The sequence below is a fragment of the Oncorhynchus masou genome, chromosome 23, assembly GCF_036934945.1.
Source record: "Oncorhynchus masou masou isolate Uvic2021 chromosome 23, UVic_Omas_1.1, whole genome shotgun sequence".
NCBI classification, from domain to species: Eukaryota; Metazoa; Chordata; class Actinopteri; order Salmoniformes; family Salmonidae; genus Oncorhynchus; species Oncorhynchus masou.
The window spans coordinates 47,459,813-47,484,524 of NC_088234.1; the positions used below are offsets into that span (position 1 = coordinate 47,459,813).

Genomic DNA, 24,712 nt, shown 5'->3' on the forward strand with positions numbered 1-24,712 from the left:
TAAGCGCAAACCAGATGGGATGGCGTATCGCTGCAGAATGCTGTGGTGGCCATGCTGGTTAAGTGTGCCTTGAATTCTAAATAAATCACAGATAGTGTCACCAGCAAAGCACCCCCACACCATCACACCTTCTCCATGCTTCATGGTGGGAACCACACCGTTACATCCGTTAGATGAATGAGACCAAAGCGCAGCGTGGAAAGTGTTCATGATTTTTAATACTGAACTCTGATAAAACAACAAAATACAAAATCGACCGTAAAGTTCTACAGGGCTAGACAGCTACTATGCAAAAACATAGTCAAGGTCCCACAAACTAAAGGCTGCCTAGGTATGATCCCCAATCAGAGACAACGATAGACAGCTGCCTCTGATTGGGAACCATACCCGGCCAACAAAGAAATAGAAAAACTAGAATGCCCACCCAAATCACACCTCGACCTAAACAAATAGAGAAATAAAAAGGCTCTAAGGTCAGGGAGTGACACACACATGCGTAGATCATCCGTTCACCTACTCTGTGTCTTACAAAGACACAGAGGTTGGAACCAAATATCTCAAAAGAAAGATTTCCACTGGTCTAATGTCCATTGCTTGTGTTTCTTGGCCCAAGCAAGTCTCTTCTTCTTATTGGTGTTCTTTAGTAGTTGTTTCTTTGCAGCAATTCAACCATGAAGGCCTGATTCACGCAGTCTCCTCTGAGCAGTTGATGTTGAGATGTGTCTGTTACTTGAACTCTGTGAAGCATTTATTTGGGCTGCAATTTCTGAGGCTGGTAACTCTAATGAACTTATCCTCTGCAGCAGACTGCTTTTCCTGTGGCGGTCCTCATGAGAGCCAGTTTCATCATAGCGCTTGATGGTTTTTCTGGATTAACTGACCTTCATGTCTTTAAGTAAGGATGGACTGTCATTTCTCTTTGCTTATTTTAGCTGTTCTTGCCATAACATGGACTTGGTCTTTTACCAAATATGGCTATCTTCTGTATACCACCCCTACCTTATCACAACACAACTGATTGGCTCAAATGCATTAAGAAGGAAAGAAATGACACACATGTACTTTTAACAAGGCACACCTCTTAATTGAAATTCATTCCAGGTGACTACCTCATGAAGCTGGTTGAGGGAATGCCAAGAGTGTGAAAAGCTTTCATCAAGGCAAACGGTGGCTACTTTGAAGAATCTCAATTATAAAATATATTTTGATTTTGTTTAACACTTTTTTGGTTACTACATGATTCCATGTGTTATTTCATAGTTTTGATGTCTTCACTGTTATTCTACAATTTAGAAAATAGTACAAATTTAAGAAAACCCTTGAATGAGTAGGTGTGTCCAAACTTTTGACTGGTACTGTAAGTCAATCTTATGTTGAAATTGCATGCTGTTCTACATCAGGTTCCTATGTTTTAACACCCATCAGAACACTCTGTTACACTTTTAAGGAAGTAGGCAGTGTAATTCAAATTTTACCATGTGTTTTTTTAAATTGCAGTTCAATTACCAAATCACCCTCTAGTGGGCTCATGGGTGGAATGTTATTCAATTGTTTCATAATTCCCTAAATAATAATCAGGTTTCTATGTCAACCGCTGTTGTTATATTTCAGACTTCTGTGATGCACATTGAGTGTATAAAAAATTTAAGACACCTGCTCTTTCCATGACATAGACTGACCAGGTGAATCCAGGTGAAAGCTATGATCCCTTATTGATGTCACTTGTTAAAGAATGATTTTTAAGCCTTGAGACAATTGAGACATGTATTGTGTATGTGTGCCATTCAGAGGGTGAATGGGCAAGACAAATGATTGAAGCACACCATTTTGGGGGGTGGGGGGGTTGCAACCCAATATTAGGAAGGTGTTCTTTATGTATGTTTTGTACACTCCGTGTATATAATGTGTATTATTGGGATGCAAACTCAAAATTGAATACATTTCAACTCTATATCTGACATGGTACAGGCATCTTCTTATTTTAAGACTATTACCATGTGTGTGAGGTGTAAACTTTTCTTCCCAAAGTAAATTTGTTTAAGACTACTGTCATGTTCGTTGTATGAATTGGACCAAGGCGCAGCGTTGTATGCGTACATTCTTATTTTATTTAGCGAATGAGCACTGAACAAACTAACCAAAATAACAAACCATGAAGCTATTCAAACGAGTGCTGAGAGGCAACTACACATAGACAAGAACCCACGAACACAAAAGGGAAAATGGATACCTGAGTATGATCACCAATCAGAGACAATGATAAACAGCTGCCTCTGATTGGGAACCATATAAGGCCACCATAGACATACAAAAACCCTAGACAATACAAAAACTAGCATACCCACCCTCGTCACACCCTGACCTAACCAAAATATAAAGAAAACAGAGATATCTAAGGTCAGAGCGTGACGACTACCAAGAAAGACTCTGTGTGACCCTGATTTAGACCATTGCAGTAACATTTTAGGTTAACAGCTGGACTGTAAAGGGAAGCTTGGCCAACAGTTGTCCATTCCAATTCTATAGTTGGAACTGTAGAGATATGGTTGGAACACTGCTTTAATATCTGCTCAAGTGAACTGTGAAATAGAGCATGACCAGAATGTTTCTGTTTGTATGTTTGAAATACACTAAGGTCTGATTACTATCATCAGAATACACATACGCACGCACACACGTATGCACACACACACACACACACACACACACACAGTGCAAGGTCTCTTCATTTCTCACCGTTCCTCGCCTGAGTCTGTGAGTAGTTGAATTGATCCTGAATTGGCCACACTGTAGATTAAGAGGTTAATTAAGTTTTTTTTTAAAGGACATAGCAGTGGAATTGAATTAGTTCTGGTCTGTGACCTGAAAATGCCACGGAAAGAGGAGAAGCATGGGCCACATGACGAGGACTCCCAGTTTGGTTATGATTTTGCGTTCCCCTCTTTAGGCCCCTTTTGGCCAGATAGCGATGGATTAAATGTAAGTGGGGCGGTCTCATTGACATTGGCATTTTGGGAATGTAAGAATGATAGTTATATAGTGTTTTGTACAGTTTGATGCTGGTAACAAATTGAGGTCTTAGTGACATTATGTAACACATTGTGTGCTGTATGGCATACTGTGTGTCATACAGTCATTTGAATTGTGTCGCACCAAGTTTATTTGATAACTCCTCTTTGCCCCTCTCAATTTAATTCTACTCAATGAGCTCTATTGGCATGATAGGTATCTTACACTGGCAAAGCAAGAGCACAGGAACACATTAAATAAATCATAGTGATAAACAGTAGTAATACTGTTTTCTCCCCGCTTTGTTTCTCTCGCTCTCTCTCTCCTTGTTTCACTCTCCCCCACAGTACATTAAGGACTTCTACAACAGGACGTCAGTGAGCCGTAATGGTACGGGGCTGGATGGCGAGGCTCTGACCCTCATGTACTCTCTCACCGTGTCTGTCTTTGCCATTGGGGGTCTACTGGGATCCCTCATGGTGGGCATGCTCGTCACCAGGTTCGGCAGGTGAGACCCTTACACGCTCCCCATACGCACACTCCCAGTGACACACACTCCTATACAGGTTTTTCACAATATTCTCTGCTCCCCATTCGAGTCAGTGTTCATCTGTAAATATTAGGAAAGTTCTGTCCTTTGAAGACCTTTGTTTTGGTTTAGGCCAATGCCTGAGACCTCCAGACACTGTGGCTGCAGGGTGGCTGTTGGCCAGTTGACATGAACAGCCTCAGAGACACAGTGCAGCATCTGGACTGGAGCTCTGGGCACTGCCACCCTGCCTGGCTTTCTGAGCTAGTCACACACACACACACACACACACACACACACACACACACACACACACACACACACACACACACACACACACACACACACACACACACACACACACACACACTGAGGGCATTAGAGCAGCGCCCTCATCTATCACCCCTGGGTGACCTTCTGCCCTCTGATCCCAAGGATAACCATGCCCTCCCTCCTTTGCTCTCCTCTGCCCTTCAGAGTGCACACTGTTCGTCCTGTCTGCCCTTCAGAGTGCACACTGTTTGTCCTGTCTGCCCTTCAGAGTGCACACTGTTTGTCCTGTCTGCCCTTCAGAGTGCACACTGTTTGTCCTGTCTGCCCTTCAGAGTGCACACTGTTTGTCCTGTCTGCCCTTCAGAGTGCACACTGTTTGTCCTGTCTGCCCTTCAGAGTGCACACTGTTTGTCCTGTCTGCCCTTCAGAGTGCACACTGTTCGTCCTGTCTGCCTTTCAGAGTGCATAGTGTTTAGTTACACTGCCATTTAGAGTTTAAACTCTTTGTACAAGCTACCCAATGTGCTACACTTGTTCTGTTCCCTCTGCCCTTTAAAGTGCACACTCTCTGTCCCCTATACCCTTTGGAGTGTAGTCAGTGCGATCTCTGTCCCCTCTTGCCAGCCCTCTAAAGAGTGTTTTGTATTCAGTGCAGGCTTAGATCTCATTTATCTAAAGGACTCACATGATCTGACTGGACATTTACATGCAAATGAAAGAGAACAATTTACGAGCCCAGTTATGAGCTGATCATCTTCATCACCCAACGGTGTTTTATGGCCGATCAGAACTCAAAACGCCCTCCCTGACTGTATATCAGGGGGAGACTTTACTATTCTATGTCATAGAAGTAATGAAGGTGTACTTGCTATTGCCTATGGTCCACATGCTTTTATGCACAGCTTCATACATTGGTACATTAATTAGCTAGTTCTGATAATCCACACATTTTAATGGTGGACAGAGCCAACCATAATGTGTGTGTGTGTGTGTGTTGTGCGTGTGCGTGTAGGAAAGGCACGGTGGTGAACTCGACGGTATTGGTGTTCATCGCTGGATCTCTCATGGGCTTCAGCAGGATCTGTGGCTCTCCAGAGATGGTCATCTTTGGCCGCTTCGTCACAGGGATCCACTCAGGTACAAACACATCAGCGTGCCCACTCAGTGAGAAGGGTAAGGTTCAGGGTTGAGAGTTAGAGTTAAGGTTATAGGATAAGGGTCAAGGTTCAGGAATGGGTCACTGTTTAATCAGCCAGGAATGTATACATATGGTATAAACGTGGCACGGTAGCTGGGCAAAGTTGTGAATGTAGCAATAACAAGAAAGTGAATGTTTGCTCACTGTTGTGTCTTATCTTGATTTTTGGTCGGTGAAAAAAAATGTCCACGTCGTCATCGTTGTGTTGTGTAGGTATCTCTCTGAGCGTGGTGCCCATGTACCTGGGGGAGATAGCTCCTAAAAACCTGCGTGGTTTCCTGGGGCTCGTGCCCAGCCTCTTCATTTGTGCTGGGGTCTTCTCGGCCCAGATTCTGGGTCTACACGAAATTCTGGGGAAGGTACGCCAAATACCATTTCCAGGAAAAGCTTTACACTTGCCGTTCATAAGTTTAGAGATTGATTCATTTTCAATGGTTTGCGTGTTGCATTTTTGGGGTTATGTGTGTACTGCACAGGAGGTTGGTGGCACCTTAATTGGGGAGGACGGGCTCGTGGTAATGTATGGAGCGGAGCGGAATGGTATCAAATACAAACACATGGTTTCCACGTGTTTGATGCCTTTCCATTTGCTCCGTCCCGGACATCATTATGAGCCGTCCTCCTCTCAGCAGCCTCCACTGGTGTACAGCTGTACATCATGTAGGTGATGATTGTGAGTCGTTTTCTCATGTTTACAGGAGGATCACTGGCCCCTGTTTCTCTCTCTGGTGGTGATACCCACCTTCATTCAGCTGATGCTGTTGCCATGGTTTCCGGAGAGCCCACGATACCTGCTGATTGAGAAGCACAATGTCCACGCCACCATTATAGGTCAGCATGCTAGACGACACCATTGAGACTGGGACACATACTTAGTGTGTGAATAATGTAACCTCAGGGCTATGCTTATTTCCTGTGGCAACGTTGTCAATTCGAGTCATGTGACAAACTGTTTAGTTAACCATCAATGACAAAGTTCAAGTCATATTTCATTTTCATTTGATACAAACGCATTGTCATTGCCTGTTTAAAGTGTAACTTCCTGTTTTATTTCCTACCTCAGCGTTGAAGTGGTACCGGGCCAAGTGTAACATCCAGTCAGAGATCGAGGAGATGCAGGAGGAGCAGCGCTCTCTGTCGTCGGTGGAGACGGTGTCGGTATGGCGACTGATACTGGACCCTTTGGTGCGCTGGCAGCTGCTCAGTGTGGTGGTCATCAATATCGGCATGCAGCTCTCCGGTATAGACGCTGTAAGATTACTCATCTGTTCTCTATGGTGCTCCTCTCCTTCTCATATCTCTCTATCCCTCTGTTACTCCTTTTTTAGCACTCCTCGCCCTCGCCTCCACCTCTCTCTTTTCACCCGTTTTCTCCCCCCATCACACCCTGCTCATTCTCTGCCATTCACATGTCCTTTCCTTACTCTCTCACCCTCTCTCTCTCTCCTACACTACACCTCTTATCGCTCTCTCACCTTCTTCCCCCTCTCATCCATTACAGTCGGGCCCACTACACCGAGAGGCTCAGTTGAAAGGCAGAATGAATGATTCCTCATCTTTTACAAGCCTCATGTGATCATGTGGTGAAGAACCCAAAACTACGAGTCATCATTTAACAGCAATACGATTAGCTAAATCCCTTCCTGAATTATGCTACTGAGATGCATTAATTATTCAAATGATTACCAGGACACTGGGGCCAACAAGTGCACATTTTACCCATCAGAGCTGAACTCATTAGCAGCCTCATCTCTGCAATGTATTTTTAGCAGCTAATTAGCTTTGGCAATCTATTTGAGGCAGCTTTGAAACACAGGTAGTGAGGGTGAAGACGGTGGTGATGGTGATGAGGATGATGGTATCAGGCAGATACCAGAGGAGAGCTGTAGGCTAAGTGGAGGTGACCGGTGGCAAGCCTTGACACTATTCTGTGACTGCTGCAGGAGAGAGGAGTGTGTTTAATGGGTGTGTAGACTTGTGTGTGTGTTGGTTTCTTACTACCTCCAACTCCTGATTTACCCCCCTGTCTAAAGTTAACCTCCCCAAAGCCCCAAATTGAAATCAATTGAATGTGAGTGGTTGTCCACTGTTACTCTGTGCCCATGCTGTGCCACCTGTTCCAGGCTGTCCCACTTGTGCCCATGCCCCACAAGCTCAAAAGTGTCTTTCAATTCAATTCAATTCAAGGTGCTTTATTGGCATGGGTAACATGTGTTAACATTGCCAAAGCAAGTAAGGTAGATAATATATAAAGTGAAATAAACAATAAAAATTAACAGTAGACATCACACATACAGAAGTTTCAAAACAATAAAGACATTACAAATGTCATATTATATATATATATATTCAGTGTTTTTACAATGTACAAATGGTAAAGGACACAAGATAAAATAAATAAGCATAGATATGGGTTGTATTTACAATGGTGCGTGTTCTTTCTCTATTGTAGCTCTGGTTCTATACCAATGACATCTTTAGGAACGCGGGCATCCCAGACCCAGAGATCCAGTACACTACGGTGGGTACAGGAGCCATCGAGATCATTGCCGGCCTCATTGGGGTGAGTCTATGGAGGAGACATGGGATTGGTTGTAAGTTTGCCCTGTCATATTTTTCTCTTTTAATGGTTGTGTTATTCATGTTTTGTTGCTTTCTGTCTCTTTGTATCTTGTGTTTCTCTCGGCCCCTTCTCTCTCTCTCTGCCCCATCTCTCTCTCTCTCTGTCCCTTCTCTCTCTCTGCCAATTCTCTCTCTCTCTCTCTCTCTCTCTCTCTCTCTCTGCCCCTTCTCTCTCTCTCTCTCTCTCGGCCCCTTCTCTCTCTCTCTCTCTCTCTCTCGGCCCCTTCTCTCTCTCTCTCTCTCGGCCCCTTCTCTCTCTCTCTGCCCCATCTCTCTCTCTCTCTCTGCCCCTTCTCTCTCTCTCTCTGGCCTCTCTCTCTCTCTCTGCCCCCTCTCTCTCTCTCTCTCTCTCTGCCCCTTCTCTCTCTCTCTGCCCCTTCTCTCTCTCTGTGTCCCTTCTCTCTCTCTGACAATTCTCTCTCTCTCTCTCTCTCTGCCCCTTCTCTCTCTCTCTCTCTCTCGGCCCCTTCTCTCTCTCTCTCTCTCTGCCCCATCTCTCTCTCTCTGCTCCTTCTCTCTCTCTCTCTCTCTCTGCCCCTTCTCTCTCTCTCTCTCTCTCTGGCCTCTCTCTCTCTCTGCCCCCCCCTCTCTCTCTCTCTCTGTCTCTCTCTCTCTCTGCCCCTTCTCTCTCTCTGTCTCTCTCTCTGCCCCTTCTCTCTCTCTCTTTCTCTCTCTCTCTCTCTCGGCCCCTTCTCTCTCTCTCTCTCTCTCTCTCTCTGCCCCATCTCTCTCTCTCTCTGCTCCTTCTCTCTCTCTCTCTGCCCCTTCTCTCTCTCTCTCTCTGGCCTCTCTCCCTCTCTCTCTCTCTGGCCTCTCTCCCTCTCTCTCTCTCTGGCCTCTCTCTCTCTCTCTCTGCCCCTTCTCTCTCTCTCTCTCTCTGCCCTCTTTCTCTCTCTCTCTGCCCCCTCACTCTCTCTCTCTCTCTCTCTCTCTGTCTCTCTCTCTGCCCCCCCCCTCTCTCTCTCTCTGTAGTGTTTTACCATAGAGAAACTGGGCAGGAGGCCTCTCATCATTGGGGGGTTTCTAGTCATGGGATTCTGCTGCGCTGGGATCACTCTTTCCCTCGTTCTACAGGTCTGTATTTGTGGTGTGTGTGTGTGCGGGTGGGTGGGAGGTAGGGTGCACTGCATTTGTGTTTTTACTATATTAATTATATCCTTCTGATACGACAGAGAGTACTTTAGTATAGTTTATCAATCAATCAAATGCATTTTATAAAGCCATTTCCAGCAGTTGTCAGAAAGAGCTTTACAGATCCCCAGCCTGAAACCCCAAAGAGCAAGCAATGCAGAGGCGGGATCACAGTGGCCAGGAAAAACTCCCGAGAAGGCAGGAACATGTAGGGAGAAACCTAGAGAGGAACCAGGCTCCGAGGGGTGGTCAGTCCTCTTCTGGCTGTGCCGGGTGGAGATTTAAGAGTGCATGCGGCCAACTATAATAGAAATCTCCTTATGGAATATACTGACTCAGTTAGGTCATGGCGTCTTGTGTCTTCCACTACACTATGCTTACAGGTTCACTTACCATTCATGCGTTATGTCAGTGTTGGATGCGTGGTCGGTATCATCGCTGGTTTCTGCATTGGGCCAGGTGAGCTGCATTCTTCTACTTACTCTATCTTACTCTTCTCTGAGTTATGAATTTACTTTCCATTCATTTGAGCAGAGAGCACACATGCAGATACGCGCACACAAACACACACACACACACATCCAGGCTTCATACAGGGATACACCGGGGTGTGTTGCCAGATTTGCTGGTTTCCGACCTCCTGGTGTGTATCGAAAGGGCGCCCTCTGGAGGTCAAAGTTGAGCGCTTGTTAATGCAGCTAATGGCCTTGATCTCACCTCCTGATTATCTGCCTGTGTGTGATGATGATAAAGTCTATATCCCCTCTAAGATAGACAAATGAGAGTGTGTTCTGTAGAGGGACGTATGTATGTACATACCCGACTACATCCCCCTCTGGTCCTTAGTGGATTGGCTCATTCTGTCGAGGATCCTGTCTTTAATTAGGCCTCATCACGCCTCATTGGTCAGAAAGGTGATGAATGCTGCCGCTCAACAGCAAATCAAGATGAATAATGAATCCGGGGCCTAACTCCTCATCAGTCGAAAAGTGTTATTCCTCCGCCACCCACAATGATGAGGCACGAATAATTATGCACAAATAAGGCAGCCTGGGCTCATGTTCATTCAAAGGGTCATTAGCAGTGTAGTAACACAAGGCGTTGCATATTCATCACTTGTGACCAAACGGGATTAGCTCGCTTACTACCACATTACAATGGTAAACTTGCTCAGGTGCCGTCCAGAGCTGGGTTTAAATAGTTTGCCTGAACGTTTTCTTGAGCCTGCCTGGAGTACCAGATTGGCAGGTCGAGTTTACACTTTTGGGACTGTTCCATTGATTCCATTGTGCCAGGCAAGCTCAATCAAACGCAGCTAGCTCATGTATTTGAAAGATACCGTACCTACGGCTGGTGCCATCCCCTCTGTGATTGTTGCCTTTAGCCTGGTGTGTGAATAGTGTGTCAGGGGTTTGGGTACTGTGACAGTAAAAATATAAATTGGAAGATTAACATTTTATTCAAGGGGACTTTTATTTTGAAAACTCTGTATGAATGCTGTTGAAGGTTGTTGGGAATGAAGGTGTTATGACTGATTTCATGAAGTTGTTATGTATACCCCCTTCCTTACTTCCTGGATATGTAGCTACAGTAGATAAAGAACTTTTCTTAAAGCCCCTTTATCACTCTACCTTTCAGTGTGTTTACATAGTCTGTGTTTGTATATGGGCTGAAATTATTGGTTTATTGTGTGTGTGTGTGTGTGTGTGTGTGTGTGTGTGTGTGTGTGTGTGTGTGTGTGTGTGTGTGTGTGTGTGTGTGTGTGTGTGTGTGTGTGTGTGTGTGTGTGTGTGTGTGTGTGTGTGTGCAGTGTACTAACGGTCAGTGTATATATTGTAGCGGGTGTTCCTTTCCTGATAACGGCAGAGCTGTTTAAACAGTCTCACCGCCCAGCAGCCTACACTGTGGGAGGATCCCTCAACTGGATTTCCAACTTCACAGTCGGCTTCGTCTTCCCCTTCCTACAGGTAACCAACTGCCTCTGCTCTCACTTAATCTGTCCTCACTTCACATGGCCTCTGTCCTCACTTAATAATATGCCCTCTGCCCTCAATTAACGTGACCTGGCTGTGGCCCTACTTAACATGGCAGCATCAGGGTTGCTGGCATCAGAACTTCAGGTGCCACCTACTGCCGTTGTGCCCTTGAGCATGGCACTTAACCCCTAGCCTGCTCCAGGGGCTCTGCAGTGCAGCTGACACTGTGTTGCTTCCAGCCTTTCGTGTATATGTGTGTTGCCCGGGGGTGGTATTCTACTTTGCCTGGCCTCAGCATGGCTCTGCTTCTTCCTGACATGACTTTACTTGACATGGTGTCCACCCTCACTCAGCATGGCCAACGTCTTTGCTCCTCAGGACCAATGCCTGTGCAAAAAAAAACAGAAATCAGGGCCAAGCACTATGGATATTAGAATCGAAACCCTGTGTCTGTCTGTCTGTCCATCCATCCCTCCCTCCCTGGTGTCAGATGTCCGCTGGGTCCTACTGCTACCTGGTGTTCTGCTGCGTGTGTCTGGCGGTGGCGGCCTTTGTGTTCTTCGTCATCCCGGAGACCAAGAACAAGACGTTCGTGGAGATCAGCCAGATGTTCGCCTCCAAGGAGGCGGTGCCAGAGACCCAGGGCCTGGGCCATCCCGACCAGCTCAAACTGAGGAAGATGAACGGATACGGAACCCTGGAGAATGGATCGCTGGAGTTTGACAGCTCCTCCTCCGTCCCCTGATAGTGGCTCTGAGAGAGAGGCTGGCTGCATTCCAAAACTCAGAAGTAGCTTTTTTTTCCCTTCAGTATGACCATTGATAGGTAAAAAGCTGGATTGGCTGCCACAAAAAAAAAAAAAAAAAATCATGGGAGGAGCAGGATACAATATCATGTCGTACTGATTCACTTTCAGATGAAGCTGTGATTTTGAGATCATGCAGTAACAGAGACATGTACACATACTGTAGGCACACGTAAATATACTGCACATATGCTTTCTTTTTGCCTTTCACCTTCCGATTCCAGATCAGGCCTTTGTTATTTTGCAGTCATTTAAAGGGTGTGTGGGTTATGTCAAGACTGACAGATCTGTACATTTTTCAGAAGGGTGTAGCTTGATGTGTTTTATACATACTGTATGGTTTTATCAAAAGCCAGAGTTTATTTTCTAATATATAACTGTATTTGAACTGTGTACATTCAAATATTTTATCAAAGTAATAACATGCAAAGCTTTATGATGTTTATGATCAATTATATACTTGTTTTCAGAGCAAATCCTTGTTGTTGTCTAATACCTCTCAGGAGAGACATTCACTTTGTTTTAGTCATTAGAATCTAACACAAAACATGATGTATGGGTTTTGAAAATTCACTTTTGGGGTTTGGGGTTGTTTGGGATATGTTACAACCAGTATTGTTTCAAGTGTTCTTGTGCAGCATATATAACTTCTCTGGCAAGCTCTGCAGATGTATTGCACATACCAGCTAACAACAAACGTTCCCACAACTTCAGAGAACGTTCCATTAAGAGTCTCATTCGGTCACTAACTAATGTTTTCATAGGAATGTGCCCATGATGTGCAAGGAATGTTTCCAAGAGACCATCCCCTTCATGTAAAATTGAACTTACCCAGGAAGTGGTTACCATGTTCTCAGAATTTACAATATTAATGTTTTCGACATGTTTCATGATAACGTTGAAAGAACATTCATGTGTCGACCATTTCTGAGGGTTCGGAGAATATTCCATCAACGTCCCACCAAACAAAGACAGAATATGGTTGCCATGTTCTCAGAACAGAAGATATGAATGTTCTAGACACGTTTCATTTGAACGCTGCAGGAACATTTCTGCATATCAGTTGTCAGGACGTCGCCTGATGGTCCCAAAGAAACGTTCTCCCCCTAAAAAAAACATGTTTCATTTCACATCACGCCTTGTTACGCCTTCATTGTTGTACCAGTGATCCAATTATAGCTCGTCGTCTGTTGACAAGGTCAGGAATACTCTCACACGGTGCTTTTCACCTGGGAGTTAAACTGACAAACTCTTAATTCACCACATTCAGATCTTCCTGCTAGCCACCATGTCTGTGTCAGGTATTGGTTAATCTGATTATTCTCATCATTGATTTGATTGGTTTATTTCAGCAATTTAAGGGTTTTCTGTATAATTGTCTAATCTTGGTGGGGCATGTTAACCTGTTTTAATGATACTCCTGAATCACTATGATCAATAAAATACTTTGTTTCGTGGACTTTGAAAAGAGCTGAGATTTGCTTCAAAGTACATTCAGCCTCTTGCTTACCTATCAAGTTGTTTCATCTACATAAGTTCCTAGGGAGGAGGGGTTAGGGTTTCTTATGGGCAGGGACTAACTATACTGGCCCAGTAAGCACATGCCCTAGAGATATCTTTTATTGGGACAGTGGTTAGGGTGTTTGTCATTATTTGGCAACAGTTGCTACACACCTATCTGATTTAATTCAAATGAGTTATCAATGACATGTGTGTTCTACATGGTATATTTGTTGTGGATTTCAAAAAGACGACAGAGTTCTCATTGAGATGCTCAGATATATAGAATTAATAAATGCTGATCATTTATGAGGTCGTGGAAATGTGGTCATGATTCGTGCTCAAGGGGAAATACTACAGATGTATAGTTTGTATAGAAAATAGATGCGACAATTGCCTTTTATTAAAACTGTCTTGTGTCGATAAAAACAGCTGGACGTTATGACGTTATGAAAAAGTGATTGAAGTGTTGCCATTATACATTTAGGCAAATTGTGCATTAATAAATTGGCGACAGGTTGTATGTCCTTCTACCTATCGGGTTCACGTCTCAGCTCGCCCGCAAAAATTCAGCATGGACGGAATGCAAGAATTGACACATTTTTGCCATAATCTTATAATTATCACGTGCCAACGTTTCTCCACGGTCCGTAGTCTACTACAGTGAAACTTGCACTCCTGTAAATCTGAAATAATTGGATGGTAAAACTTGCATCCAGCCAACTATAAAAGCAAGGCGAAGCAATTCGGCCATTCTTGAAAGTCAGGACAAACCTTATCCTGCAAATAAACATTATTTTCATAGTTTAAACAATAGGCATTTATAATTAAATGTGGAGTGGAGCTTAATAGTTAAGAGTTGACATCACCTGCCCCAAGATTCGGCAATCAACATTTATTCGAAAACACCATCGTAATTTCCATCATAATTTATCACAATAACGAAAGTTTGACGAAAGACAATTACACAACTGTCGAACAAGTAAAAATGTTGTTTAGCTGCCGTTTTCATTACACATGTCGCATTGCTTTTGTCGAATAAATCTGCCTACTAAGAAACTAACTTTAAATAGATCAGATAGGTGTGTTGGAACTGTTGCCAAATAATGACATTAACACATTTAGCTAAGACTGCGAGAGTAGGATGACTCCCCTAGCAGGTCACAAACCCAGGCCATCAGCACCAATGACGAAGGCCCTTAATCGCTTTGCCAATAAGAAATGTCTCTAGGACATGTGCTTATTGGCAAGATCTGAAACAACTTGGTCGGTGTAAGGTAATAGGATGAATGCACTTTAAAGTAAATATCAGCTCTGTTAAAAACAAACTCAAGAAAAACTATTGCCAACATGTGATTTGGGAGTATCATTGAAAAAGGTTAACATGCACCACCAACATTAAACTATACTGAAAGTGTTTAAATTGCTGAAATTAGTGGGCCTAAATCAAATCAATGCATGAGCACAGTCAGATTAACCAGTAGATGGCATGGTAGCGTAGCAGGAAACTCAAGCTAGTGTAAATCAAGAGGTTGTGAGTTCAAATCCCATGGGAGGACATGTGAATAATAATTACTGTATTAACATGCATAATGTATTACAAAATGTAAAAAAGTTGTAAATGCTAGAAGCACTGTGGGTAAGTGTGAGTATCCCTTACCTATGAAAGGATCAGTGATTCATCAATTGGCGTATTGATTAGATCATTAACAAGGTGTAATGAAACATACAATTTGTTGGGGGAATATTTCGTTGGAAGCATCAGGCGATGTTCCCATGAAACGTGTCAAGAACATTAATACTGTATGTTCTGAGAACGTGGCAACAATTTTCTGTTGATGGAATATTCACCTTACCCTCAGAAAACTGGACACGTTAATGTTCTTGCACTGTTCCATGAAACATTTTGATTTTACCTTTATTTAACTAGGCAAGTCAGTTAAGAACTAACTATTATTTACAATGACAGCCTAGGAACAGTGGGTTAACTGCCTTGTTCAGGGGCAGAACGACAGAATTTTACCTTGTCAGCTCGGGATTCAATCTAGCAAACTTTCGGTTACTGGCCCAACGGTCTAACCGCTAGGCTAACTGCCACCCCATAATTTCTAGAACATTAAAATCGTATATTCTGAGAGCATGGCAACCATTTTCTATGTATGTTTGGTGGAATGTTGATGGAATATTCTCCTAACCCTCAGAAAACTGGACACATTAATGTTCTTGCAACGTCCCATAAAACGTGTCTATAACATTAATGTTGAGTATTCTGAGAACATTGTAACGTTCTCCTAACTTCAATACTAAAACATGCTAAAAATGTTCTCAGAAGATTTTTGCTAACATAGATAGAATGTTCCCCTAACTACAGAAAACACTCAAACATTAGGGTAACATTACAAAAACGTTCTCTCCCCTAGAATTGTTAGCTGGGATCTCTGCCTCTCAAGCAGCTCCCTAGCCAGGCAAAAAGTGACAGAGGGTATCCCCAACTGACTGACTCATGCTTGGCTCTGTAACATGTGGACTTGTGCCCAGACAGGGGGAGATATTTCACTGTGACACCACACTCATGATAGAGTTCCTTTCTCCCAACAGGATGTTCAGAGGCAACAACCTCTGTCCAATTAGTAGAGGAACCTACTGACTCTCAACTGACAGGGCAGACTCAACTATGACGCCCAGTGGCCAGAAAGATAATTGCTGTTAGAATTATGTAGGGTGGTCTACAGTATAATATGGCTGTGGTAGGTCTGTAATCTACTTTAGAAACGAATACAAAACAGTACTATATTCTTACAGACATCACTACATGTTCATATGTACTTTCTCACTCTCGCTGCAGTAGCTCACTCAAACACAAGCATGTATTGCATTGCATACAAACACACTACATTACACAGCTCTCTCTCTGTCTCTGTCTCTCTCTCTCTCACTCCACCTCTCTTCCTTCGACCTCTCTCTCTCTCTCTCTGTCTCTCTCTCTCGCTCTCTCTCCAACTCTCTCTCTCTCTCTCTCTCTCCCTCTCTCTCTCTGCAGCAGTGTAATTAATGGCAGCAACCCTGACTTCATAAGCTCTGTGAGGAGCCTTATTGCGGTGTGTCCCTGTGGCTGTGGAAGCCTGCCGCTGACGGATGAGGGTGTCGCCGTGACTCCCTTGCTGCGCCGCTGTCACCAATGCTGATGGCATTAACGTGCAGGCGATGCCGTGACAAATGCCCGTTATCAGCGAACGAGGCTGGTGACAAATGGAAGGGGCGCTCCACGGCCAGCCCTGTCATGCCGTAATAAAAAAAGATGGATGAGCCCCCCACACAGCTCTGTTAATGCAATTTAGGCAGCTCTCGCTGGCTCCAATTAAGACTATAGGAGAGAGGAAGTAGGACGGAGAGAAGGGAAGGAAGCTAGGTGGAGGGAGAGCGAGAGATATGGGTGGAAGAGGAGTGTTAGCTAGGTGGAGGGGGAGAGAGAGCGAGGTGGAAGGAAGAGAGGTAACTAGGTAGAGGGAGAGATAGGTGGAAGGATGAGAGGTAGCGAGCGAGAGAGAGAGAGGTGGAAGGAGGAGAGGTGGAGATAGAGCAGGGACGCAAGGCCTTCTCATGACATAGTTTTACCATCTCAGGTCATTTTGGACAATTTTCATCAAACTTTGCTAAACAAGCTTCATGCTTTACCCGTAGGCCTAGCGACAACATACTGTAATTATAAGTAATACTATTCAAACTCTCTCATCATTATCTAGCTAGCCAATTTACACCCCATCTCCAATGTAACAGTATGTCCCATTAAAGGAGTAGTTCACTATTTTACAACATCATGTCAGATGGTTCCTCAACCTGAAAGTAGTCTATGGGCCATGAGAAATTGCAATTCATGATTCGGTTTTCTTTAAACAGCCACTATAAACTTCAGCTAACATTAGCCACAGCTTAATCCCAATGGTGATGATAGGAGCATGTCAACATGTTTTTGTTGTTTATGTCCAAATCACCTTTAAGTAACACTAAACCAAATATGGAGTTGATTTCAGGTGATTTTGGTAACGGGATCACATGCCCCCATCATTTCCATTGATTTTTAGCTGGTGGTGGCTAAAGTCAGCTGAAGATTGTAGTCACTGTTAAAAGATAACTGAACTGTAGATTACAATTTCTCCTGGCCCATAGCCTACTTTCAGGATGAGCAACCATCTAACAGCATGTTGTAAAATAGTGAACTATTCCTTAACTCCAACATCTTACCCCTAATGTTATCTGTCCACAATACCCACTTTGTACAGCCTCATTCTTTGCAGGGAAGACATAAGAACCCAGGGATCCATAAAATATTTACTTTACATTTATATATCTCTCTCTCCCCCTCTTTCTCTCTCTCTCTCCCCCTCTTTCTTTCTCTCTCTCGCTCTTTCTCTTCTTTCTCTCTCTCCCTCTTTCTCGCTCTCTCTCTCCCCCTCTTTCTCGCTCTCTCTCTCTCCCCTTTCTCTATCTCTCTCTCCCCTTTCTCTATCTCTCTCTCCCCTTTCTCTCTCATGCTCCCTCTCCCCTTTCTCTCTCTCTCCCTCCCTCTCGCTCTTTCTCTCCTTTCTCTCTCTCCCCCTCTTTCTTGCTCTCTCTCTCCCCTTTCTCTATCTCTCTCTCTCTCTCTTGCTCCCTCTCCCCTTTCTCTCTCTCTCTCTTTGTCTCTCTCCCCCTCTCTCCCTCTCCCCTTTCTCTCTCTTCCTCTCTCACTCTCTTGCTCTATGTCTGTCCCTCTTTCTCTCTTCTCATTGTGTCAGAGCTGTTACGGTTCTATTTGTCGTCTATAAAGCAAAGAGAGGTCATACTTTACACTCCAGATGTATAACCCCCCAGTCATTTATTGGGTCAAATTCACCAGCGTCTCGGCATCACAGGTTAAACATATGGAGTGTGTGACTCTCTTTGTTTATAGCTTACAGTTTATTCCCCACACCTCTACACTAAATCATTTGCTCTGGTTGTGCGCCAGCTCATGCTTTTTATTAGACTGTTCCATTTGTCAACATGGTAGCGGGTAGCCGCTAAATGTGGCACTTCTGTGCTACTGGGTCTCCAAGTGTGTTACTGCCTGGGTCTATTCTCTCCCGTTTACCACGGCCTTGTGACCCACACATACATGCATACACTCTCATACCTCACACACACACACACACACACACTAGGGCAGGGTCCAGAGGTGTATTCCCCGGGGCCACAGTGAGGTTGTTTTAAGTGCTAACTATCCAGCCCTGTCCGAGGGCCACAAACAGCATTGCTGATGCCAATGTGGAAACCAATAAGCATCCTGGGAAGGTTTCAGGCTTTTAGGGGGCAGAGCTGGATTCTCTGGTGTTCTGGCATGTTCACATGTTTATTCCTAGAGATGATTAAAGCCCTAAGATGTTGATTGGCCCCTTTCATTGTCTGATGTGTGTTTGTCAGGGCGTTTCTACCTGTTGGCTTTGATGTCAGAGAACTAGCTGTGTTGTTTAGTTTATGTGGTGTCTGTCTCATCTCATGCCTGCTGGTTGTAAAGTGAGTCTGTTCAGTGTAGGTTAGAGGTCATGCTTTATGTCATACAGTAGCCTACAGCCGGAAATAATGCTATTATATGGGTTAATGTCGTGAATGAAATATTAGTACTTACTAGTAAATATCGCTTATGCTATGAGCTTGGACTTTACATAACGTAAACATATTTCTAAGCTACAAGAGGGTTGAAAGAGAGGTGTTTGTTGCTGCCTCTGCCTCTCGTTTTGTTGTTACATCAGTTGCGTTTATTTTCTGGGAGTTAATCTGTAGCTTTCAAGTCCTTACAAGATTAGTGGGTAAATGTAACGATCTTAATACCTGCTTCATTTTGTTCCATTTCGATTCATCAACCAATGCCTGTGTGGGTTTGTTTGATGGTATATTGACCTCATTGTTCAAATTCAGTGCTGTCAGCTGTCATTCAAATGGACCTTTGCTCCTATAGTAAGTCAAGTCTGCCTCCCTGCCACAGAGGCACCAAGCACAGCCGAGCACTAGAGGGCGCCACATACACTCTCATGCCGGTTTAGTGGAGGAACCTCGGAGTGACAGGGCGACAAGTATGACAGCTAATGCACCATTTACAGAGAAACAACCAAGATCAAACTTCATACTTCGGTCAGGCCACACTCCCTATCACTCATGCCCCTTGAATGAACCAATTACTACAGTTTCTTGCCTTTGAAAGTACACCCTTGATGTACAGTATACAACACTTGTTTTCAGTATGCACAGAATGTAGGCCTACCATTACACTGGCCCTGTGTTCCTACTTCACGTCATTATTACTCTGTGGGGTCATGACAAAACCAGCCCAGCTCTCTGCCATTCACTCACAAATTCAGGGAGACGCCTGGGCAATCCCATGGTGACAGAATGATGCTGAGACTCACATTTTTCACTTTAAAATATACGCCAAACGAAAAACATTGATTGCAAAGTTAAACAACTTTATGCACAAGGACAACTTCTGATAATTTTCCATAGAAAATTTGACTAAAACACATGTTGAAGACCAGTGCAGATGCGAAGTTTGGGAACTGAATGACGGTGTGTGCTGCTCGTGCCATCAATCTGTTACCAAAGTGGTATGGTTTGTTTAACTTTGCAATCATTGACTTTTGTTTGCCAGACATTTCAAAGTGAGAAATCGGAGTCTCAGCATCATTCTGTTATCGTGGTATCGGCCATCTTTCTTTCTTCATTTATCAGGGTAAAAAAACAATGCACCAATATACAGCAATACACGAGGTGCCCATGTCTGTGACTTGTCTTGCCTTTTCTTCCACTCTAAAGGGAGTTTACCTTGAAACCTATTTGAAGTCATTGTGTCTCTATTTCTTGTTGTGTACTGGGCCTAATCTCAACGAGTGGTGACAGTTCACAACTACCTGTAATGACGGAGTCCCCCAGTCAAAGGGGCCGGAGTGTCTCCCCCTACGAATAACAATACACACCGTTTCCCAGTTTGCATTGTGACTGTGTGATTCCGCAGTGAGCGCTGTCCTCTGGAAGGCTATTTTACAGCCCTAAAGAGAGAGTCTGTAGTCGAGCTGAGTTAACCTGTGACTGGAGCGTTAAACAGGGTCAGGGGTCAGACCATTCCTGGGTTAACAGTGTAGGGCGAACCTAGAACCTATCAGGATACAAATGTGGTCCGATTTTTTATTTTATTTTACCTTTATTTAACCAGGCAAGTCAGTTAAGAACAAATTCTTATTTTCAATGACGGCCTGGGAGCAGTGGGTTAACTGCCTGTTCAGGGGCAGAACGACAGATTTGTACCTTGTCAGCTCGGGGGTTTGAACTCGCAACTTTCCGGTTACTAGTCCAACGCTCTAACCACTAGGCTACCCTGCCGCCCCGATGTTTGACTGTGCAGGGTTAACCATGTGCGGTAGGGTTTACCTATCATGCTAAAACATGGTCAGAGTTTTGACCGTTCATGGTTAACCAGTGTAAGGTAGTGAGCGTTAAGTGTGGTTAACCTGGTCAACCTATGAGGGTATCCTGTGTTATTAGGGGTTTTGACAGTGGTAGGTTGAGGTGTGGGCGTATGATGTGGGGGTCAGAGTTTAGACCTTGTGGTTGAGGAGGTGTGTTCAACGCTTTTGCTTGTGTAGTCAAGTCATGAGCCACAGCTCAGCGCATGAGTCAGCATGCACTTGCAAGTCTGCATGGTGTTCTCTGTTTCTGTGGCTGATAGGCCCGAATAAATCACCTTTCTTTCCCCATCATGGAATACCATACAGAATACACTGTAGGCAGGTTCAAACTTCACACTGGTGAAAATGGTTAGTACAGCCTTGTTTGAAATGTTTTCAAATGAGTTTTTCTTCTTTTACTGTCTGTCTGTAGCTTTCAGAAGAATGGGTTATTTTCTGTCAATAAACAGACTTGTTGTATTCGGACGATGTTAGATATCCGTCCGTTGCTCACCACTTCCAGTTTCTTGAATTGTGCGACAGAAGCTCTATGAGATAGAAGAGCAGCGAGACACACCACAGAGGAAATAAATCTGAGTTTCTCTTCCCTCCACCTCAATTACTATTGTCATCCAACGCTCTTGTGTCCTAACCAACGTTTTTTCACTCCCGGAGAGGCGAAGACGTCTCATCACAATTTGTCCAAATCACCCTGTAGGACAACCTGTTGTTTTCTGTCTGTTGAAAACAACCAAAACTATGATGATTACAGCAGTGACAGTGGCTATCACATAGCCATAATGGTTACTGAGCCTTACCAGAAGGGAAAGAGGGCTGGACGGAGGGAAGGAGAGAGAGAGCAGAGCTAACCCCAGGATAAAGACACCCATATGGGCTGGCATTGCTTCTCGACCCTGAGACAAACAGAGTTTTACCTCAACACACACACACACACACACACGCACATACGCGCATGAAAGCAACACACACAAACATCACAGTCATTATTCTACACAAACACACACACACACACATATGCAATACCCAACACCTGATGACCATATGCCAACCAATAGGCCTACCACCAGCCCCTAGCACCCTACTATAAAAAGAGCTCAATCACTCAGTTATATTGTGGAAATCATGACACTCTCTCACACTGTGCTCTGTTTCTTTCATATGATTTCCCTTAGGGCCCCTCAATCTCTCCCTGATTGAGTGATGCCTGTGTTTGTGTGAGAGGATAGTGACAGAGTCACAGGCTGTCTTTGTGTGTGCGGACAGGACAGTGTGTGAGTGTGGTCCCTGCCGTGGCCTGGTTAGATGCAGCCTCAGAGCAGGGCTTTGCTCTCGACAGGGGGGCTTTTCAGCCCTCTATTTATGAGCTCTGCTTTACATATTCATTCTGCTACTGTTAAACAAAGGCAACAGGTCGCCTTCTCCCTCTGAAGCACTCAAAGAGCCACAGAGAGTGTACTGGGGTGTATGTGGATGCCCTAAACCTAACCATAACACGTAGCTCATGTATTGCTCATCTATTCTTCCCATAACTCCCATCTTGTCCCTTCTAAAAATGTCTGTCTCGGGCAAACCATTCTAGTTGTGGCTCTATGACTCGTTCCCCTCCTACAAGCCCATCTCAGGCTGGCAGAGAGAGGGAAAGACAGCTGGGCAGATAGCAGGGCTGTGGTTGTCACGGTGAAGCTGTTTGATTGGCAGATGGGGGGGTTGATTGATAAGGACCCCCCTGCTATTCCAGCGACAGCTCCTGTCAGAGAGCCAGCACGTCTTACATCAAATGTATCAACTGGTCCCCTCAACCCCCCAACCTACTCCCAAACCACTAAACCTACTTCATGACAGAGGTTTCCTAGAGTCACAACTCACAGACATGACTTAGAGAATGATAAAGAATTGTTTACTTTCCTGATTACATTGACTGTTTTCGAGTAGATATTTAAGTAACTTTTGTACAAATTATACTAACGGATTCACATAGAAAGTAAGTCATTGTACTTCATGGATTCATAGGAACATTTCTAGCCCCTGGTGAGAGTCAAATTTGTGACAGTACACAAAATGTCCATAAAAAGACATCAGTGTAACAGTTTAGAATATGTCTTATTGTCCATTATGGCCTTAATGACATGAAGTGGTGGACTTCGTGTGAGGTTGCAGCAGGGCAGGTGTCAGACAAAGCTTCTCATTGACTCTGGTGGCTATTTCAGTTCTCTGATAACAGGAAGGACGTACAGGTTTTTGGGGGGAATGAGGTCGGTGGGAGAGGGAGGGGGACTGGTGGCAGAGTGAGTAGAGTGGGCCATTGGTTTCCAAACCTTTTTGATTTGACCCACCGAAAGCCTGTTTTACTCCACAACCTATAGGGAACTAACTGTTCAGGAAACACTGACTGATACTGTTGGGTTACTATAGATATTTTTTTTTTTTGGGGGGGGGGGGTTGGAATATGTGGATGAATTAGGACAGTGTGTACTTAGTTAGAGGCTGTATTGAAGTGTGTGTGTGTGTGTGTGTGTGTGTGTGTGTGTGTGTGTGTGTGTGTGTGTGTGTGTGTGTGTGTGTGTGTGTGTGTGTGGGAGGGGGGGTGTGTAGGCAGGGCCCTGATGGCTTGTGTGTTGGTGGAGATGAGGGGAGATCGGTCAGTGCGTCTCACTGGACATTGAGGATATTTCTCTGTGGGTCCGGGTGTTATCAGGGCCTCAGATATGAGGGTCCCTCTTGTCAGCGCAGAGGGGTGACGGCCACACCGACAGGGCCGCGGGGAACACAAAGATAACACACCTGATTGATGCCTGAGGGGAGAAAACAGAGAACGTTGCTGGTGGAATGTGCGCTCTGTCGGCTGTCTTCCACCCTTTACCCCCACCCCAGCCGTAGAACATTCCTCAAGGTTCCACCACAGCTCTAAATACAGACTGTTTACCTAATTAGGTATAAACAACAGTGATGGGAGGAAATTCAATACAAATCATTCACAATAGCTCATGAATATTACACACTGTAAAAGCTGCAGGAATAAGTTTTGGGGGGGTGAGAATTCTTTGTCACGCTACAGACAGCTATATTGGTCCGTTAATAGAGGACTATTAAAGGCCCTGTGCGCTTCTTGTGTGAAAACAATATACAGAAATATCAATATATCTTTTTTTAAAATAACTATTTATTTATTTATTTGTTGATCTTTCAGGCACCCCTACTTCCCACAGCTATGACAGAATCGGAGTCATTTGAAAGGTAAAAATAGCATGGTTAAGGATGACACTGATGACATGACAGTTAGCCCATAAATAAATGATCTGGCAAGCGTGCCGTAGCTTTGTGTGTTAGCAACAGCAAGGATGTTCGCAGGGTTGGGCTCAGTTCTGGATTTCAACTGACCTGAAATTCTATTCATGATATACAAATGAGAAAGGTAATCCTATGAGAGTTTTTCAGTTTCCGAATGTTTACTTTCAATTCAACCCCAGATCCAATAGAATATTACATTGGCGTGTGTATTTTCTCTAGTAGCCTACTGGCTAATGCAGGGGTTACAGTTCTATACCCGAACCACAACCCAACCACTTTTAGGACCCTGAACCCCACCCCTCGCTCACTGCCCACAGGGTCACACCAGCCCTCATAAGTCAAAGGTTAGACCCTGGGGTGTACAGGCGTGCGGCCTGCCGGGTGGCAGCCGTGATTAGTTCCCCAGGTTGTCTGTGGAGGTAACATTAAGTTGCCATGACGACACACTAAACAACTGTGTTTTACAGTTGGAGGGACACTGGAGGGGATAGTTGGAAGGGGTGGACCTATAGGAGCATGGGCTCATTGTAATGGCTGGAATGGAATGAATGGAACGGAGTCAAACATGTGGTTTCCATATGCTTGATGCGTTTGATACCGGTCCATTGATTCCATGCCAGCCATTACAATGAGCTCATCCTATTTACTCCCACCTGCCTCCTCTGGACCTCACAAAGGCCTAGCCTAGCACAGCTCAGTTCAGCATAGCTCCGCAGCAATCAACACAAAAAAACCCTCACACAGCCATTATGTCATCCTTATTGAGCCCCAATGCATGTATGCCTTATGCCTGCTCTGTGCAGGTTCATGTAGAGTGTGTAGGCTGCAGACTGTGTGGTGTTTCAGACTGCCTGAGCCCCAGCCCCACTGGTCCTACCCTGCAGTCCTGAAGCGCATGGTAAAGAC

The 24,712-nt window shown here is 44.5% G+C and overlaps 1 protein-coding gene across 5 annotated transcripts in view; it reads left to right on the top strand.

The window, feature by feature from the left end:
• slc2a15a (solute carrier family 2 member 15a) overlaps positions 1–13,082 on the top strand; it is a 119,533-nt gene extending 106,451 nt beyond the window's left edge. For all 5 annotated transcript variants that reach the window (XM_064932295.1, XM_064932296.1, XM_064932294.1 and 2 more), the window contains 10 exons: positions 3,357–3,517; positions 4,824–4,948; positions 5,223–5,368; positions 5,708–5,840; positions 6,073–6,260; positions 7,462–7,572; positions 8,604–8,705; positions 9,146–9,221; positions 10,602–10,729; positions 11,229–13,082. In XM_064932295.1, the coding sequence (XP_064788367.1) occupies positions 3,357–3,517; positions 4,824–4,948; positions 5,223–5,368; positions 5,708–5,840; positions 6,073–6,260; positions 7,462–7,572; positions 8,604–8,705; positions 9,146–9,221; positions 10,602–10,729; positions 11,229–11,483 (1,425 nt within the window). In that variant the 3' untranslated portion in view covers positions 11,484–13,082. The remainder of the gene's footprint in view (positions 1–3,356; positions 3,518–4,823; positions 4,949–5,222; positions 5,369–5,707; positions 5,841–6,072; positions 6,261–7,461; positions 7,573–8,603; positions 8,706–9,145; positions 9,222–10,601; positions 10,730–11,228) is intronic.
• The last annotated feature ends 11,630 nt before the right edge of the window (positions 13,083–24,712 follow it).